General features: G+C 37.1%; 1 protein-coding gene across 2 annotated transcripts; it reads left to right on the plus strand.

Annotated features, from left to right (window-relative positions):
- Positions 1–2,603: 2,603 nt before the first annotated feature.
- LOC116257644 (serine/threonine-protein kinase BSK1-like) lies at positions 2,604–19,905 on the plus strand. 2 transcript variants are annotated; one of them, XM_031634592.2, is made up of 9 exons: positions 2,604–3,195; positions 3,403–3,550; positions 6,185–6,318; positions 12,971–13,076; positions 16,367–16,452; positions 17,427–17,615; positions 18,249–18,413; positions 18,495–18,608; positions 19,380–19,905. In XM_031634592.2, the coding sequence occupies exons 1-9, from the start codon at positions 2,839–2,841 to the stop codon at positions 19,623–19,625; spliced, it is 1,545 nt and encodes a 514-aa protein (XP_031490452.1). In that variant the 5' UTR covers positions 2,604–2,838; the 3' UTR covers positions 19,626–19,905. The 2 variants fall into 2 exon arrangements, with proteins under 2 accessions (XP_031490452.1, XP_031490460.1); XM_031634600.2 differs by having other exon boundaries at positions 2,607–3,195; positions 3,403–3,538.
- The last annotated feature ends 1,402 nt before the right edge of the window (positions 19,906–21,307 follow it).

Raw genomic sequence — 21,307 nt, forward strand, 5'->3', positions numbered from 1 at the left:
ACATGCAATAAATATTTTGACCTAATCATTGAACTTGCAGGTTTTAACTTTTATGGCAACTTACCTAATCAAAATGTGTGATGGAGCTGACCATGTGCCTTAGTATATATATATATATATAACAACAAAAGTCATTCCGCTATCTAATTAAAATCATGATTAAGAAAAAAATAAAAAAAATAAACATTTTTCTTATTTAGTATTATATATATATATATATTATAATAGAAAACTACCAAGTTTGAAGGTTTTCAACTGCACCTTGGTACCTTTCACATTCTCAGAATTAAATTTAATGGTCACATTACAGCCACCGTGTATATAACTTTTTTGATGACTAAGAGTGAGCCCTGACTACCAAGTCTTATGGTGTTCAACTTGACACCTTTCACATTCTGCAAACATTTAAAGGTCGAGCTATTTGACTTGATTCAACGGTATAAATATATACTTTAGTCGTGATTGAAAAGCAATCGATCAACTTGTATTTGTGTTTTGCCTCCCTAAAAAAAAAAAAAAAAACTGATCTGACGGCCTATGAGGAGTTTTTAGACGTTGATTTTTCATAGGAAGAACCTGATACATATGTAAGAGTCTCCTTGAATGGAAAACCGATCTCTACTAATGCAATTATATATATCACACTTATAAATTCAATTTCAAAAGTAAACAATTACAATTAAGAAATTTAGATTGCATGTCAACAATATATATATATATATATATATTATATGTTAACTTAGTCATTTTTTACTTTAATCCAGTGTTTAAACTATAGTTGGCTCGCGAATTGCAAGTTAGCTTGAATTGCTAGAAAACCTGGTTACAAGTCAAGATTGGCCTGGTTCGCTCTTGACTTGGCGTGACTTCGCTTGAGCTCGGACTTCCTGGCTCGCCCGATCGAGTTGATGAGTCAACTCGTTGAGCCGATCATTTACTGATCCAATTCTAAGTCATTGGTTTACCAATTATGGTCAAAGTAAAAAAAAAAAAAATATTGCTTCTATCTTCCTAGTGAAATGTGATTGTCTTATGAGATTTTTTTGAGGAAAAAAAGTCTCGTTGCTGACTTTTATCCAGGTGCATCAAACGTACCCTAGTACTCCAATCATGCTCCATCACATTCTCATGGCTATTTTTTTTAAAAAAGAAAAAGAAATCGAGAGAAAGATCTAGAGAGAGAAAGAGAGATTGAGCAGTACGGATGGACCCAACAACCAAATCTAGGTGTGGTATTAGTTTGCCTTTGTGGTCAAGTTCCACGGAGGACTTGGAAAAAATGCTGCCCCCTCCTTCAAGTTTGAGGTCAACAGAAGATGGTGCCAAACAATCCTCGCCGGTTGCCATGAACCTTCCCCTTGCCTCTTTTCTTCTCTCCCAAAGCAACACCAACCACAGTTTTGAGTTTTCGGCTCTCTCTTTCTCACAGACTAAGGCAATTCTTGAACCAACGTGTTTGCTCCGGCTAGGTTTGAACAATCTAGTGCCAACTAACCAAGACTTGTCTTGCTAGCCAGAAAATTTAGATCCTTCAAATACACAATCAAATGATTAAATGGCAATAAGCAAATGAACAGCATCAATATATGAATCAAATGGTTCGGGAAAACCAATATGTAAATAAATAGATTTTTGTGAGATTGTGAGGGCAACTGCCCTCACAGACCCATATGTGCTACATTATGTAGAATTATTCCCACTGAGAAGGTCTTATAATGTCAACAAATTTGAAGGAACACATTTTTATTTGTTAAAAGATAAGAAATGGATTGTGTTTCCATCTCCAGCACACAGAAAGATTTTCAGATTTTTGGAGAAATTTAGGAGAAAGATTGATTGGAGCAATTTTTTGCTTTTTCTTCTTCATTTCATACCTTTAGTTTCTTTTCTCACCATCTTTTGCATGTTGGGACTTAGAAGTCTAAAAGTTTCACATGGGCTTTTTGGTTTATTTTAAAAAGATCTGGCATCAAATAATTTTGTTTCGTCACTTTCATTTGATTCCGTCAATTTCATTTGACTCTGGTTCGGGTTGGTGCCCGGAATTCATCAGAATTGTTTTCCATTTTTAATCACATTTTCAATCTGATTGCTTCATTTGTTTTCTATTTTTAATCACATTTTCAATGTGATTGCTTCATTTGTTTTCCATTTTTAATCACATTTAAAATCTGATTGCTTCATTTGACTAGATCTGGCCCCATGTCTAAGTGATCCGTGCCCAAATCCAGTTCAATTGGTCGAAATTAGTCCTGCAAACTCCTTGGCTTCAACGGTAAGACAACGAAATTGAACAAGTGTTTGAAGAAGATATCTAGGAGGCCTCGTCTTAATTAGAACGGAAAAGCAAATTGCCAGATCTTTCTTTTTCTACTATTTTCGTCACTTCCCTACCAAACTGATCTCCGACCACGCTGACACGTATTGCGGCCGGAAAAAATGGCCGGAAAAGATTGGAGGGAGAAAGTAAAAAGGGGGGCAAAACAAAAGGAGGGTAAAAGACGAGGAGGAAATGCGGAAAGTGGAAGAGTCCAACGGAAGAGTCGTACCAAAAGAAAAGAAGAGCAAAGAGAAATTGGAGAGGGAAAGAGAATGAGAAAAAACTAGAGAGAGGGAGAAATAACGACAGACATGTAAACAAGAGAGAGAAATCAGAGAGAGGAAAAGGACGCGGGACAGTACATAAAAAATTAGAGGGAAGTTAGAGAGAGAAACGAATGAATCCGAGAAAGGGCGTGTAAACAGGAGAGAGAGGGAGAGATGCATAAATAAAAGAGAAATCCTGGTGTGTTTTTTGTTTTTCCCGAGCAATCGACGCACGCAGACCGATCGAATAAAATGGGGTGCTGTGAGTCTAGCATCCTTGCCGGAATCCGCCAACGGGAGAGTCGGCAGCAGGAGACCCTCCGGGTGGTCTCTAACAACCATAAACACCACCACTACGACGATGGCGGCGCAGCGCCGGAATCAGGCGAGCAGCCTTCTGGGGAGCTCGGAGTCGTGGTGCCGGTCCTCGAGGAATTCACCTTCGCGGAGCTCCGCTCCGCCACCAACAGCTTCTCTGCCGACTTCATCGTCTCCGAGAGCGGGGAGAAGGGCGCCAACATCGTATACAAGGGCAAATGCCAGGACAAACGTTGGATCGCCATCAAGAAATTCAGCAAAGCGGCTTGGCCCGACCCCAACCAATTCGCTGTACCTACAATCCTCTCCCTCTCTTTCTTTCTTTCTCTCTCTCTCTCTCTCTCGTGCTGTTTCTCTTAGTGGCGTTGAGGTGGGGAATGGGGGCACCGAAAAATTTTCGTGTTTTTTTTTCCTGATTGCTTTATTATGTTCGTCGTTGATTTCTAGTATGAAGAAGCAAGCTGATGTTTCATTTTGTTCCTTGTTGATTTCGAGTAGGAAGAAGCTAGGGGAGTGGGGAAATTGCGGCATAAGCGGCTTGCAAATTTGATCGGGTATTGCTGCGAGGGCGACGAGCGGCTGCTTGTTGCAGAATTCATGCCGAATGACACGCTTGCGAAGCATCTCTTCCATTGTGCGTTCATCAGTTAGTTATCTAAACTTTTTTATTGCGTTGGGGTTTGGTTCTTGAGATCATGGAGAAATTTCCGTCATTGGTCGGTTTATTTGTTATTTGGTAACCTTCGGTCCTTTATTGTCCTTCTCAGAAAGGTTGGTCTAAAGTGGATCTCATTTTCTATCAAAAGAAGAACAGGAAACGGATGGGCATGGCCGTCTGCAAGAGATTGTCTCTGGAGACTTCTCTTGCAGCACCTTCTCTAATTTTTTTTGTGCTTTTCTTGACTTAATTGAACGAGATTTGTAGATTCTTGGCAGCGCGTTTGCTAAGCTACTATTTAACGATGTCAAACAACTTGGTTTTCCCCCTCTTCGTTAGCCATGATAAAAATTCTTCTGTTTTTCTTCGGTTTATATGCATGGCAGAGTTCACTGAAGCACTGAAATGGAGTGAAAGTGAAGATGATCATAGTTCAGTGCAGGCATATGCTTGAAAAATTTGCACTGTCCCGTAATCTATGCATCTCGGAATGCTACTTTATGCTGCTATCTTTATTTGGATTGGCACACCCTCAGCATCTGTGTGACAACATGGAGCTACAGGTGGAATTATGCTTGTTGTAGTATAACATCATAGTAAGAATGCTAGGCTATTAGAGTGGTGGCTATTGGTGGTTACACGTTCCAACAGGGTTACAGGAGCCTGTGTAATGTACGTTCTAGGTTATGCATGGGTGGCCATATTACAATGTTAACTCGGTAGTTTGGGGCTTATGGAAATTGGAAAGTCTTGGTTTGTGCATATTCTAATTTCAACAGCTTCATGCTTGGGAGTTGGGACGATATTTGGGGTTTAACAGCAATTAGTTTTGTCTTAGCACAATGAAACAACAAACTTTCTTCTCCTCGAGGCCCTGATGGTATGGAAAATTTCAAAACAAGCAACTCTAACTTTGGAAAGGAGTGGAGGATTTCATCAATAAAAGAGGATTGATTGTCTCCTGAGGAACCTAGGTGGTCATTTGGCAGCAGGAACACTTCATGTGTCTCCATGAATCTGCCCAAAGATTGGGACAGATTCATGAAACACTAGTTATAGTGTTCCATGAATGATGAGTTTTCCCTAGTCTTTGTGGCGGATTCATGGGACACTTTGTTCACAAAGTGTTCGTGTTGCCTAACAACCCTTATAGGAAACCATTTGCATTTATCAGAGGCAGATGAAGAGATTGTGGAGGAAGGGGCATTCAAAAAACCAAAACACATGTTTCTAGGTAAAACTTGATAGCAAGGATGATTAATGGAGCTTCCATCAGTTCAAATTTAAACAGAGGAATGTAATGTGATAAGGTTAAAACTATTCATATATGTTCAGTTAATTTTCCTTCTTCTGTATCCAATTATTTAGAGTTATCTGGGATTTTTCCTTCATTTTTCTTTTCGTTTCAATGTTTTAGCAATATAATAATGGAGTCAACATGTATTAGTTATTTGATTATAAACATAACTGAGCTGCACCTCTTGATGAACTGTGGTGAAAGCAGCTGTCTTGACCTTCCCTCGACATGTGGGACGGATAGGCTTTGGCGATTCAAAAAATTGTCAAGATTGTATCTAATTTCCAAGAGAGTGTTAATTGTTTTGTTGAAGAGAAGGCAATAAGAAACAAGTGTACTAGTAGTCTAGTAGGATGTATATATAGTTCATACTTGTCAAATACATCAGCCTATTTGCTTATCTATTGGAATCCAAATAATTGGAAGCTATTAATGATAGAATAGTTGTTGCAATGATCTTCTCACTATCTATATAAGGCAAGTTTAATTCTTTAAAAGGAGATCTTTCAATTATCCATCCTTCGATTCATTGGAAGCAGCTGGCTTCAATGGATTTGGTTGAAGCATTTTTTTTGTTTAATTTTTTTGGGATGGGTGATTTTTAAAAAGTTTGATACCTTTTAAGCTTTTATGCAGGGCAGAAATTGCTTCATTGATTCTCTGCTGGTTAAAGTTCTAAATCTGCAGAGATGACATAGATGGTAATCTGCATTCATTGGATAGTTCCAGCCTTATATGCCCCAATTTCCTGGGTTACTTTTGTGTGATGGGTTTTCTTATTGTCTGTTACTGAGTTTTCCTTCTACCATTTCTGTGTAAGTGAGGGTTCAGGATTTCCTGTTTTTATCTTTCGAGTGTTGTAGGAGCATTTGCTATCTCATAACACTCCCTTAATAGGATGGGTGGCAGCAGTCTTGTTACTTTGTGTACTTTTGCTCTCTCTCTCTCTCTCTCTCTCTGTCCCCTTCCCTACAGACTTACAGACATGCCATATATGTGTATGCTGGATATGCACATGCATGTATGAATACTTATATATGCATGTGTTTATGTACAGATTTGGACAAAAGCATAATAGAGAAAAATGATGTAACAGTATATCTGATGAAGGTTAAAGTGACTAGATTCAAATGTTATGAGTTCCTCGTAGAGGAATATTTACCAATGCTTGTATGGTTTTAGAGAGTTATGTGTTTGTTTCAATTGGTTGTTATGTGAAGGTCTTCTCAGAAGTAACTGATCTTCATACTTGTTCTTTGTGGATATTGCCAGTATATGTTAAAGTAAGTTGGCCAACTGATCCTTTTTTTTCTCTTTTGGGGCAGGGGAAAAGCAAACAATTGAGTGGCCTATGAGGATAAGGGTGGCCTTTTACATTGCTGAAGCTTTAGAATATTGCAACAGTGAGGGCCGTCCGCTTTATCACGATTTAAATGCTTACAGAGTTCTTTTTGATGAGGTAATTTTCCTTATTGCATAATCTCTCCCTCTTTCTTTCTCTGTCAATTTTTTTTTTTTACCTCAACTAATTAAAATGGTGGATGAGAAATTTAGGTCAAGAAACTCAATTTTACAGTATTACAAATGCAAATCTAGCATTTTGAATATGTTTCTGCCTGATTTTATTCTATTATGATCTTCTCAGCTAATGTTGCAGTATCCATAGCTTCTTATGATTTATGGTGCAAAAACCAATATTCTCTTTCTCCTGGTTTTAAAAGCCAATGACTCAATAGCCGATTTGGAGTGGGTTGACTTGTGACTTGCTGGGTCAACATAGTGACTTGGCCTGGTTTTCACAACTTCATTTTTATGTAAAGTATAGTTATATTTTATAGATATGATAATACTGTTTTTTAATTGGTTATAATATTGATATTATCATATGCACTATGTATAATAATTTACATATATGTACAAGAATGTATTTTTAGTAACAGCTTTACTAAAACTGTGTTACTAGCATATGTAAGCTATGTCACATAGGTACGGGTACGGGTGCTGGTATGGGTACTGGTTCGGCCTATTTTCAAAAAACCTGGGTACGAGGGTATGTATGTACATATATATATATATATATATATATATATATATATATATAACATAAAATAGGAATTCAAAGAAAATAGCACATTCATGATTCAAAATTTATAGTTTCTAAAGAAGAAACTATTGAAAAAAATATGAAAACACAGCTTTGTATGTGTTTCCTGGGTGTAAATGGTGTAAAGAACAAAACTGAAACCATAAATTTTGGATAAGAAAGGACTCGGTCAACTTTGATCGAGTCTTAAATTGGACAGATACAGTCCTGGGTACGTTGACCGTACCCGGTACTGTTTGACCGGTACCCAAGAGGTACCCAGGACAGTACCAGCACCAGTGTCGTACCTGGCTGGTACGGGTACGCTGCCTTTACAGCAGTACCCATGTGACAAAGTATGTAAGTATGCATCTTTTGTTTATAATATAGCAATTTTTTTTTAGAATGCACACACACACACAGGTGACTCAACTAAACAAGTTTTTTGACTCGTTTGACTCAGCTGAAACTCGATGACTCGGCTTTGGTCACCCTATGGCTCGGCTGATTCTTGTTGACTTTCTGGTTTTTTTATTTTCTTAACTAAGTTGAGGGCTGAGTTACTGAGCCTGGCTGAGTTCTCAGACATTGCTCTCCTTATTATCCCTCATTGGCCATTCCTTAAATCCCTTGTTGGATCAACCAGTTCACTTGCCCTGTAACCAGTTGTCCTAATACTTTTACTCTTTGAAGAGAAAGATTATCATCTGGAGGATAGTGTTTTATGTAGTGTACTATACATAGCGCAATTATTATCTGATATGATACAGATGAGAACTGACAAGCTAGTTTGAAGAGTGTAACAAGGGTGTAACACTTGTATCATATCATGCAGTACCTGATGTACCTCTTATTGTATAATATGATCCACATTATGTAATACAAACATGGCAGAAGTGGGTGCCAAAATGCTCTCTTTTCAGGTTTGGGCTTCTGAAGTCCCTCATAGGTGAGTCACACACTTAGGAGTTGAGGGTGCTCTTGTGTGTTTGAGAAGAAAAACACCCTTTTTGGGACTGATTTTGTGCTTGGGACCCTCAGTTTGTTTTAAAGTTTGAGGTCTTTCACATTTTTCACTGTTGAAGGCATGGAATCTGTGATTTTTACCATGTATTTGTTTTGTTAAGAAGATATTGGTTAGATGACCAGGAGACATTTTTTTTGGTTAATCTTTGATTTGGATGTTCCAGTGGTTGGATATGCTGGAAGATCTGATGATCCTGCACATCAGTATTTGTCCATAAACATGTCTATCTTTTGATTGGCTGAACAAAATCGTAGTCCATGTTCTGTGCTGTCTTGCATTTACATGGAAAATGCACCTGATTTGCTTGAGCGATTCATAGAGGAATTCACTTAGAAAAGGATGAAGCTTGCAGTAGACAACCTAAATCTGCATTTCACAAATTTACAATTTCAAGTTCTGAAGATCAGAATGATACACAACAGACCTTAATTGTCCTTGATTTTGAAGATGAGAATGTCACACCAACAGCATTGCCAACATCGATTGTTCTATTACCACTTCAAGAGGAACTTAGTGGAATAGGACAACGTAGTGCAATAAGAAAACTAAACGGATCCCCATCAAGGCTTTATTGCAGATATATATTTCTTTCTCCTTTAATTGGCCTTTGTTGTTAGGGTCTTGACTTTTAGAATCATGTACTTACGTTTTATTCTTAGACTTGTTTACTGGAGATTTTTAGTTAGTTGATTTAAAGCATGCAGTTTCATTACTATACGAGGCCTGTGAAATTGGTATTTCATGTTTATCACTTGTTATTTTTTTATATAACTTATGTTTACACTATTCATGTTTTCTCATGTGAAAAATTTTCATATTTTCCTATTTTTAGTGAAAATTTCAAGGTTTTTGATATTTTAAAAACAAATGATTTTTTATATTAACTATGTTTCTCTATGTTACATGTCCAACTATTGGTCCGACTGATGCATGTCATGTTGCATACTTTACAACACTGGTTGAGGGAATCCAAGAGAAACTCCAAAATGGTTTTCTTGAGGAGATTAAAGGAGTGCACCACAAGAATGATTGAAGAGAGGCTTTCTTTTTCTTCTTCTTCTTCTATCACAAGGGAGAAGCAGCAACTTATTTTCTTTACCTCTGTGTTTGTGTAGGATTGAATCCATAGTGTAAGATTTTGATATCTAATATCAAACCACTGAATGAAGTTAGATGCAAGAGGAGGATGAGAGAAGTAGGCTGCACGTCCAAGCAAGAAAGAGATAAAAGAGAGCAGCAGCAAATGACGTATGCCTTTTTGTAATCATTATATATTAATCACAATTTAGGGTACAATATAAAATACACAAAATAACATTAAGATTTACAAGTATGCCACCGCCTATGATGTGTTGGGCGTGTGGATCAAATGGGTCGGGTCTGGGTGACCCGATCCATATCGTACAAACTTAACAGCCCCCCATGAGGTTTGATCATGCACAACTTGTTCTTCAATTCCCAGAAATGGTGCCCTGTGAGTCCCTTTTTTTAAAATATCAGCCACTTGTTGAGACATGGCTATATAAGTGGGAACAATCTCTTCTTCCGCAACCTTTTGACGAATGAAGTGTTGATCAACCTCATATGCTTAGTGCGATTATGTAAAACAGGATTGAAGGCAATCTTGATCGCACTTTGGTTGTCACAAAATAGAAACAACTAAGCAATGGGAAGTGAGAGTTCCCCAATCAGATGACGTAACCATGAAGCTTCAGCTGTGCCTGCAGCCATGACCCTATATTCTGCCTCGGTGCTAGATCTAGCAACTGTACGCTGTTTCCTGTTACTCTAACAAATAAGGTTGGAATCAAGGAGGAGACAATAACAAAAAACTGATCGTCTATCGTCTGGATCACCTGCCCAATCTGCATCAGTGTAGGTGGAAATATTGTGGCCATGCAAAACAGTTGACTGTTTTATGTAGACGAGTCCATCCCCAAGAGTAGCCTTAAGATAGCGCCTGATGCGTTTGGTAGCATCCATATGCCCCTCTGTGGGTGCGCATAAACTGAGATACTTGATTCACTGCATATACTATGTCTGGGCGTGTAAAAGTGAGATATTGCAACATGCCAACTATACTCCGATAGAAACTATGATTTGAGTATCCATCACTCCCATCTGAGACATTTCAATTTTGTGTTGAGAACACTAGGAGTATTTATGGGCTTGCAATTTGTCATACCTGTTTTATCCAAAATATCAAGAGTATATTTATGTTGTGTAAGGGTTAATGTGTCACCTTTTCTATCAAGCTCAACTCCCAAGAAATACCATAGTTTGCCGAGATCCTTCATCTGGAATTCTTGTTGCAATACCTTCTTAACATGAGATATATGATATGAAGAATTTCCAGGAAGGACTATGTCATCTACATATATGAGTAGCCAAGTGGTAATTTCACCTGAATGATAGATGAATAAGGAATGATCAAGTGAACTTATGAGAAAACCAGCCCGCTGTATATGAAGGGAAAATCTATCGAACCATGAGCGAGATGCTTGCTTAACCCATACAGTGATTTTTGTAACTTGCACACCCATTTGGCTGGATCATTGGTAGCATAACCTGGAAGTTGTTCCATGTATACTTCTTCCTTTAGAAAGCCATGAAGAAAAACATTTTAACATCCAACTGATATAAATTCCATCCATATGAGACGACAAGAGAGATGATAACCCGGATCGTTCTCATCTTGATGACTGGACTGAAAGTCTCATCATAATCTTCTCCGTACTGCTGAGTGAAGTCTCTAGCCACAAGTCGAGCCTTATATCTATCAATGCTTCCATCAAGTTTATACTTGAATTTGTAAACCCATTTTGAGGTCATTACATTCTTTTACCATCTGGACGAGGAACAATCTCCCTAGTTTGACATTCATTTAATGCATCCATTTCTTCATTCATGGCCTCGATCCAATATTTGCTTTTGGATGCGTGCTCATAGCATTTTGGCTCTACCTTTTTGTTCAACTCTGTCATGAAAAGCTGAAAATCCAAAGAGAAATTATCATAACTGACCCATCTATCAATAAGGTGTTGCACACGTTCTGATATACGTGGACAAATACTGGTAGTTTCTGCATCAATTGCTGGAACTGATCGTCGATTATACACCACTCCTGAAAACCGATTAGGTGAAGTCACGTTCATGCTGTTGGGCTGAGTAGATGCAGGCATGCTGTCCATCTGAGTGTTTGTGGCTGTCTCGAGTTCATCAATAATGCTGTCACTTTGTGCATGGTGTGTATCTGCTCCTTGGCCTAATATTTCAGCATTCAGCCATGAGTCATATACATCATTTCTTGCATTAAGTGCTGCATGTGAGTCCTTTAAATCCTTCAATCTGAGCTCATAAGAAACATGTTGTGAAATATGCTCACGTCCAGTCTTTGGATTGTAGCAACGATAACCTTTATAATTTTCTACATAACCGACAAATCTATACATGAGAGCTCGATCTTGAAACTTATTTCTCAAAGAAACATCTTCATGAACATAACAAATGCATCCAAAAACACGTAGCTCATCATAATTTGGATGTTTTTGATGGAAAATAAAGAATGAAGATTTTCATTCAAGTATGGATAGTCCACAAAGTCATGGACACATCCGTGTTATGCATCATACTTAGAGCACTTTCAACTATGTGTCTGTGTTTTCTTTCAGCAATACCATTCTGTGGTGTGTGTGAACAGAAAATCTGTCTAGTAATCCTATGATTTAGTAAATACTCAGTAAATTCATTTGAAATGAACTCACCACCAGAACTCACCACCATCATCACATTGAAATGCACGATATTATTAGAGTATTTGTTTTGGACCAAGGCATGAAATTGAGTGAACAAACGGAAAACTTCCGACTTGCTTTTCATGAAGTGAATCCAAGTGTAACGTGAATAAGAATCAATGAACACAACATAATATCTACTCCCGGAAGAGGAAGAAATAGGAGCAGACCCCCAAACATTAGGATATATGGTGTCAAAGAACTTCGAAGCTTGCTTGTTTATTGATTGAAAAGAAAGAGCATGACTCTTACAAATATGACAGCTTGAGCACATGCTAGACTCATTGACATGACTTAGACTGAACTTTTGTAATAGTCCGTCTGTAACAAGACTTTGAATGAAAGACCGACTATAATGTGCTAAACGACCGTGCCAAAGAGATGACATATCATACTCTGTGATATTGACTTCACTATGACTGGGAAAGGATAAATCTGAAACACAAGACTTAGACACTTTTGGAGCTTCTTCAATGATGTACATGTCTCCTTTGCGAACACCCTCAGCGAATGTCTTCTTGGTTTGAGTATCCTTAACATAAATAGAAGAAGAAGTAAACTCAACAGAGGAATGAGTATCATCAATAAGCTTTGACACAAAAATGATATTTTTCTTGACATTTGGAACAACAAGAACAGAAACCAAGTTTTTCTTATACCAAAGGTTATTTTAAATCAGTTTTGACCATATTGGGTGTTAACGGAGTGTCACTGAAGTTTTTTCCTTTTTTTTTTTTTCAACTGTGTCATTAGAATTACTTTCTATAACAGAATTTGTGCCTTTTGCTTTCTATTTTTGCATACTGCAATGCCATGGGTAGGTTATGGTACATACATTTGAGAAATATCACAAGCCAGTTGATTTATGTTTCAATTTCAATTCTCTTTAGGAAGAATACCAAATTTGTTTTTCCAACAAAGAAGGGATGGAGTATTGATGGTTGCAGCCTTATGGCTTGTTTATCACGATCTACTTGTTAGTGGATCTGGAGGAATCTCTCTCTCTCTCTCTCTCTCTCTCTCATATGCACATGCAAACACACAAGGAGGAGTGCACATGTGCATACACACAAGAATACTGTTTCTTCTTATTTAAAGTGATATGCAAATTTTCTATTGTTTGTTCTGGTAGGAAGCAGTACAATTGATGATAACCTGTATTCAGAATTATTGATCATTGTTTCATTCTTATTTGGTTCTTCTGTAGGATGGTGATCCACGGTTGTCGTGCTTCGGCCTTATGAAAAATAGCCGTGATGGAAAAAGTTATAGCACAAATCTTGCATATACTCCTCCTGAATTCCTCAAAACTGGTATTGTTTTCTTCTAAGCTGTTGTCTTGAGCTTTTACTTTATTATGTTTGAGCTGATAGCTGATGCATGATATCTTTATGGGTTTGATGCCTGCTATTTTTTTTTTCTCAACTGATGGAATAGAGCAGTGTTATGGACTTTAGTGCACCTTACACTGGGGAGATAATTAATCAGATTTACTGTGCTGAGGCTTGTATTCTTTAATATAGGTGTGGTTCTTCTTCACCAGTTCCATATGTGATCAAATCTCTTAGAGGCGACTTGTCTTAGGGCTTCTGTTTTATATCCTTAAGTACTTGTATATAAAAGGATATAATGATTTAGCTAGGTGATTTTTCTTCAGCAGCTTATAGAATCTCAGTATCCTTAGGGCTGCCTCGATATTTTCACATGCTACCTTGTTGAGTTTGTGTATTTTTTATGTCAAGGTCTTAAAGATTGTTTTGGCATGGTCACAAGCAGCTAGGGGATTTTCTCAACAAAAGTTCTCATTGGGATATGACAGCGAGTTGCCATATTTCAATCAGGATAGAGGACTTTGGTTTTCTTTTATCGTATGGCTTATGAAGGAGCATTTTGTTGGCACAATGTCCATAAAAACGTTGGACAATCAGGTTTCAGTTTTTTTCTAGTTTGTAGTTTGGCAATATCACTTCATCAGATTACTTCTGATCCTTGTACTAGTTTGTTCTCCAAAAAGAAAATTCATGTTCAGGTGTGGAATTCTGGCTGGTGATAAATGCACAAAAGATTGTCTTCTGAGACTTGGGACTCAGTTGCGATGTTCATTGTCAGAGAGCATTCTTGACACAGTTTAAGGTAGCTTTTAGGTGAATGTAAGGCGCCGATGACACATGAAACACACACATATTGGTGGGAAGAGAAAAATGGAAAATAGAACTGGTTTGTGGTCATAAAGTAGCACATTTGCATGATATGTAAAAGTTGCACGGTGACATATAGTGGAATTTTGTGGAAGTGGTGCACACGTATAATTTCTCATGGGAACAGGGATTTTTGGTTCAAAAACATGGGTTTTCAGATTTGTAAGCAATATAAGAAATTAGAATCATGGCAAGATCCTACTTGGGTGTCAACAGGTTCCGTTTCTTGTGGACATTATAAGGTTTGGGTTTACCGATGAAGGAGCCTGCCAAGTAGTTGGCCAGATTGATAGAGTTTGGTTAGACTCATAGAGTTTGGATCCAGACCAAATTTCCATGCCAGGCAGATTCTACTGAAATTCTGATTAAAACCTCCTGTTTTCAATGCAAGAACAAAATAATTAGAGGGCATTTGGGTGACACTGACACCTTAAAAGGAGGCTTTGCCTCCAACACTATTTTTTTGGAGTGTTTGGGTGCCATGAAACTAACTGGGTTTGAGGAAAACCCAATTTTGACAAAACCTGGTTTTGTAAAAGAGAGTAAAAAACCTGACCTCCCTCAGGTTATTCATACAAAACCAGGTTTTTAGGTGTATCACCTAAATAAACCAAGTTGTCAAGACTTATTAAAAATCTTGGTTTTCAAAAAATCAATTTTTCACAAAACTGGGCTAGATGAGGGTGTCATCCAAACGCCCTTTTAATGTATGTACTCGATTGAACAGATCTTGTTTATATAATTCTTGTAGGACTGACGTCTGATGTGTGATTCTTCGTCTTGTACAGCCAGTTAGACCTAGGTTAGAGTTGTTAAAGTTAATAGGTCTAATTCTCCTTATATCAGTCAAAGTCTATTTATGTCCTCCTTATTGTAATATGTTTTTAACTTAGTTTACAGTTTTAGCCCTTGTAAGTGAGCTCAAGTTTTCATTAACTTTAAAGCTCCTTGTATGGTAGCAGCAACCACATGAGTATCAATCAGAGATTCAGAGCTAAATAGTGGACATTTGGCAGTAATTTATTCATGACTGTTGCAGTGTCCCGGGCAAACAGACAAGCATCATACAATGGATGAACATGAAGAGAGCTGCTGCTGATGTACTCTCATGCAGAATGAAATAAGAATCTTCTTGTTTTCTATGTTTTGGTTTGTTGGATTTAACAAAAGTTAGTTCCAGGTGTAAGCTCACCCGCGTGTGATGCATGCCCAACGAGTTGACATCTCCATTCTGAGCTATAAGAAAATGCTTGTAATGCTTTCTTAACTCTTTGGATGAACAGAAATTCAAGTGCGCATACTTAAGAATTTTCTAGTACATCTTTGAAAATTTCTAATAAGTTTCTCTACTGAGTGAGGGTGGGTGGCTAATTTATCAGAGAAAAAATGTAATTCTAAAGTGAAGAAAAAAGGAAAATTGGAAGTTTAGGACAACATCAGGATGAACATAGGTTGTCGTGAATTACTATGATAAAAATAATAGATCTTATGTGCTGTCATTCGAGAAGAAAAATTTTTATGCGTTCAAAAAGATCTGAAAATGCTTAGATTATTGGGAATCTCATTGTATGCTTTCAAGTTTCAAGTATGTAATTCTTATTTCATGCATTCACAGATGGCATGTGACTGTTAATTAGTTGTTCGTATTTGACCTTCTTTAGTGGCACCGAATTAATTCTATGTTGACAACTTGGACACTTATTTTAGTTTTATTTATGGAAATAGTAAAGTTTCCATGTTCTCTTTTAATTTTCGAGTTATCCAAATTGTTGAAATCCTTTTCTCTTTACAAATCTTACATCTCTATTTGATAGTTTATTGTATTGAAAGTTATATTTGTTCCCTTGATTTAACCTTTTCTGGGAAAACGAGTTTAATAATCAACAAGAGGCTGCTGAAGGAATAAGGCAAAGGTGGGGAACATTTTGCAAATTAAAAGTGCAGACTGCATTGCACATCTGTTATATTAAATTTATTTTGCTTCCCGAATTTATCCATCAAGGGCTTGCACTGATGCTTGTATATCTAAGAATTAGTGGAGCAACCTATTTCTTGCAGATTAACTTGTATATTCCTCTGAAGAAATGCTGTATTTGTTCAGAGGAATATACAACTTAATCTGCAAGAAATAGGTTGCTTAACTAATTATTAGGTATACATGCATCAGTGCAAGCCCTTGATGGTTTATTAAATACATAACAGATGTGCAATGTAGTCTGCACTTTTAATTTGCAAAATGTTCCCCACCTTGCCTTATTCCTTCAGCAGCCTCTTATTGATTATTGAACTCATCTTGCTCTTGAAACTTGATTGGGAAATTATGAATTTTATTTATCAAGCGGCAGAAGCCTCTCAAATTTATGTTATGTTGCCTGTGATCACAACTTTTTATTTTTTTCATACAGGAAGAGTTACTAAAGAAAGTGTCATATATAGTTTTGGTACTGTACTCCTGGATCTTCTCAGTGGGAAACGTATCCCCCCAAGTCATGTGAGTGATCCTTAATTTGTGCTTCTCATTGTCATTGTTCATCCTTTTGGTTTTCTCTTTTAGCTGTGAAGGCATGTGGTGGCGAAGAACACAAGAAGTTGGGATATTTCTGGCAATCTGGAAATTTTTCCACTTTTTACATTTCATGTAATTTTGGGTGCTTCCATATATATCCTGGTTATTGAATGCGGGATGTCAAATTTATTAAGCCATTCAGTCTAAGTTTTATTACTGAGCTTTCTCAGGTACTTGTGGAAGTTTAAAACAAAAAGCAAATTATTGTTATGATACGTATTAGGCTCTTCAAATTTCTAATATATCTGTTTGTGTGATGAAAATCATCGAGTTTATGGTGACATAGATTCTTGCTTAAACACTCAGAAGAGCAGATCCTATGGTGGCATCTGTCCTATCATTCTTCGGTGGATGGAGAATACATGTTTGTTTCACGAGGACTTTATCTTCAGCAAATATATTAATATCAATGACTTTCTTAGATCACTTTTACCAACAACAATGCATTTATGTGCAAAAAAAAAGGCTGAATTTGCTACTTTTTAAGTGATTATTTTGGTATAAGTATACAGTGAAGTTGTGGCACTGGACTCAGTTGCATAATGTGTGTGCAAAATGTTCGGCCATCTACTCTGATGACTCTTGTGTTCTCTTGAATATATTTTCCATTGGTTTGGGACACTTTTTTTTTTATGTGCTTGAGATTTTAATTATTACTCAATGGTTGTTCCATATGGGTCACTTTAGGTCTAAGGATGGTACTATGTTCATTGGTAGAATGTGTTCCTGATCTTGGTTCCTTGGTGCCATGTGTGCATACCTGTAAAATGTATAAACAGTTCTGAGTTTATCAATCTAGATATTTTCCCTTAGTTACTAGAAGTAACATATTCTTTTGTGTTCTGCATTTTAAAGAACAAAGCTGAACTTTGTCTATGTCCATGGTAATCTCCTTACAGGCTCTTGATGTCATAAGGGGTAAAAATGGTTTGTTGTTTATGGATTCACACTTAGAAGGAAAATTTTCACCAGAAGAAGGAATGGAAGTTGTCAACCTTGCTTCACGTTGTCTCCAATATGAACCAAAAGAGAGGCCTAATCCATCAGATCTTGTTGCAGCACTGGCACCCTTACAGTCTCGAACAGATGTAAGTCTATGATTTCCTGTGCTTCAACTGCTTATTCGACTTGAATAGTTTCAATTTTTAATTTCTCAGTCCTGCAAATTACACATCAAAGAAGTTTAATTCCACTAAGATACCTAAATAGTCAATAAGTGTAAGCGTGAACTTGTGTTTCTGTTAAAAAATAATTGTGCAAATCAAGGGAACGTTTCTCAAAGGCTAATGCCATGTGTTTAATGCCCTTGATATTATTATAAAAGACACAGTTGATGAACTAGGCAGACACGGCTTAAATTTGTAAAATTGATGAACTAGGCAGACGCAGCTTATGCTGGTCTCTAAGAAGTTATTCATTTCATTCCAAAAAAGTACTGAAGTTCATTAGTGTTAAATTATTTTCATAATACTTATTGTGGGTCTTGGTAACTCATGGAAGAAGAATTTTTTTTTCTCCTTCGTTATGTTGTTGTAGACAAGTATTCGGGAATGACTTTTCGCGTAGGCTGTTTTTGTATTTGCCAATGGCTCCATTGACGTCAGATACATCTTGTCTGCATAACTTGTCTTCAGCATGTTTATACGCCTATTCTTTTTGCTTTCTTACATTTTAATATAGAAATAGCTTGTGCTTACAGTTTGTATCTGCAATGAAAGCAGGTGCCTTCTTACGTCCTCTTGGGTGTAACGAAGCAGGAGGAACCGCCTGCTCCTCCACAACTTTCTCTTTCTCCACTAGGTGAAGCATGTGCAAGGATGGATCTTACTGCGATGCACCAAATACTGGTGACTACACATTATAAGGATGACCAGGGGACCAATGAGGTAAAGTTTATATTAATTTGCATGGGAATCCAGGAAACTGTAAAAGTTTATTTATGTAACATGGATTTGCTTGGTATGCAGCTTTCATTTCAGGAGTGGACTCAGCAGATGAGAGATATGCTTGAAGCCAGAAAACGTGGTGATGTTGCATTCCGTGAAAAAAATTTCAAAACTGCTATTGAATGTTATTCGCAGGTAAATTATACGTAGGGTTTTTGACCAAGATGAGAACTGTGCAGTTAAACAGTTGCTTGTGACCAGGCTCTGCTGACCTTCTTAACCAACTCCTAATTGTTGAATCTTGTCAAATATAAATTAATCTGCAACGTACCTTCCTAACGCATGTCCTCCCCTGCATAAAAGATCTTGATTGTGGCCCCTCATTTCTTTTTTTGCTTAAGTATTTGTTGCTTGCTCATTCTAACTATAAAGTTCTAGAACCTTTTTCCTGCTGATCAGGATTCCTTCAGTTGTGCGCTAGCAACATTCACCCTAGGATTCAAGCCTTTGACCTGCTTAAAGCCTTCAACTTGAAGACTTTTAACCTGCCCAAGCTAAGCCAGTTTGAGGATCCCCCCTCTGAGCCGCTGATATTTTTTTTGTAATAATGTTTTTTCTGAAAATGTTATATATTTTTCAGAAGACAAAAGCATAAAGATGTGAATCATTGCTTATGGAACTGCTGCCTTTGCAAGCTTTAGAGGAAAAGGAACTCGAACCATTTATTTCCTGAACTGCTTTGTTTCTTCTCAATGTAGTTTAAGAGACCTTAGCCTGCCTGAGCTCAAAGTGTTATTCGACAGGCTGTGAAACTAGTGCTGCTCTACTTGATTTAAATATACTACACAATGACTGATCTAGGGGCACATGCATCTGCTTGTGTAGGATTGTGTATGAATCATGCATTTGGCACCATATTCTTTACAAGGCTAACCTGGGCCAGTGCTTCTGTCCCTTTAATTGCAGTTCATAAACATGGGAACAATGATATCCCCAACCGTTCATGCTAGACGCAGTCTGTCACATTTGATGTGTGATCAACCGGGTGAGGCCCTTCGAGATGCAATGCAAGCGCAATGTGTTCATCCAGAATGGCCCACAGCATTTTACATGCAGGCCGCATCTCTTACAAAACTTGACATGCTCAGCGACGCCAATGATATGTTGAAAGAAGCTGCTGCACTTGAAGAAAAGAGGCAAAAAGGAAGATAATGTGAATTATGTCTTGTTGTTGTGGAATTGTTGTTGTATTGGAGTATCGGTTGAGAGCCAAGACCCACTGCATTTATTTGCCTTTTCATCGGAGGAAGGAAAATATGGATTGGCTCCTAGATTGGTCCACTCAGCTGCTTGGCATGTAAAATGGTAATGGACGATCGAGCCGTGTTGTCACATTGTGTAATATAATCATTCACATCATTTTTTTTAACTGTCTTGTTGTAATTTGTGTTTTAGTTTTCAGGTTTCCAGTAACAAAGTGATTACCCAGTTAGTTGGCCTTCTCCTTGGCAACGTATTTTGTTTCACGTCATGTAATTCAGTAAGCCATTTAAAGGAAGTTTTGGTCTTCAAATATTTGGAGGTCTGTTAAGACTGTTAGTGACAGGAGGTGTTGATGGAAAGTAGGGTGGGGTGTATGGTTCATCAACAGACCTTGAATGAAGACTAGAAAGCACTTTGTGTTCTATAGCTAGTGTGCTATTCAACCGCATATTTCCTTTGTCTGCTGGCCTATCCGTGGTGTCTGGCCGTCTCCATGAGCACCAGTTCTGTCTTTTCAACAATCCTTAGCTGGTCTCAAACTTGTGGCGGTCAAAGTTTAGCATCGCGACTGATCTTCAACATGCTGCTTTTTATGTTTTTGTGCGATATTGATATTGATACGGCTATATATATGTATATGAGTGATTAGTAGATACCAGACTACTTGGTTAAGAGAAAAAGCAGACTATTCAAATTTGTTTTGCCAATTGTTTTACATCAATTTAGTATTAATCATATTTTAGTCAAGTTATTCTTGTAAAAATATAGATTTTTATATTATCATAGTTTTGAAACTATAAAAGCCCTTCAATTTTTTATTAATAAAAAACATTATTGAAGAAAAGAAAAAAAGTCGAACTTGATGCATGTCATGTTCCTCATTAAATCACTCTTAGGATCAAATCTATAAGGTTAGATTACAAAAAGACACTTCAATCTTTTTGTGGGTCTGGTTTTTATCTTTTACTGCAGTGGTTTGGTATTTACCAAATTTTCTCCTCTCTCTCTCTCTCTCTATATATATATATATATATATATATATATATATATATATTCATTGGATTTGGTTGTTGGATGATTAAAAATTAAGGAACTGTTATTTAAAGTATTATAAACTATTACTGCATCATAAGCTGCCAGCCTGCCACTAATCTGTTCTAGCGATTAAAGAACAGCTTTTTAGCAAATATGTTTTAGCCATCAGGCTTCTATGTGATAGTCGCACTTTACTACTGCAGTATAACTTAAAATTGTAACATTGGATGTACTTTGTGTGTGTGAAATAATTAAATTGTTTTAGTTTTTTTAACATCAGGACCAGCATTATTAATATTTATATTGGGTGCCGTATCGGTCTGTTCGAATCTGTGACATATGAGTCAATCCACATCATTACCTATCGGCATGTATCATCTAGTTTTGAATTTTTGAATCTTAAAAAAATTAAAATATTTTAAATTTGTTTAAGGGACAAAAAAATAAAAAGCGTAAACTACTATTGACGTTGTAGTATGTGAGTAAGCAATGTTAACAATACTGATAAAACTATTAAAATCACTGATATGAACCGAGAAATCACAGACCCATATTCGCTAACATGCTGTATCAATTAGCAAAAACGATGGGAAAAA

The sequence above is a fragment of the Nymphaea colorata genome, chromosome 1 (assembly GCF_008831285.2).
Source record: "Nymphaea colorata isolate Beijing-Zhang1983 chromosome 1, ASM883128v2, whole genome shotgun sequence".
In the NCBI taxonomy this organism is placed as follows: domain Eukaryota; kingdom Viridiplantae; phylum Streptophyta; class Magnoliopsida; order Nymphaeales; family Nymphaeaceae; genus Nymphaea; species Nymphaea colorata.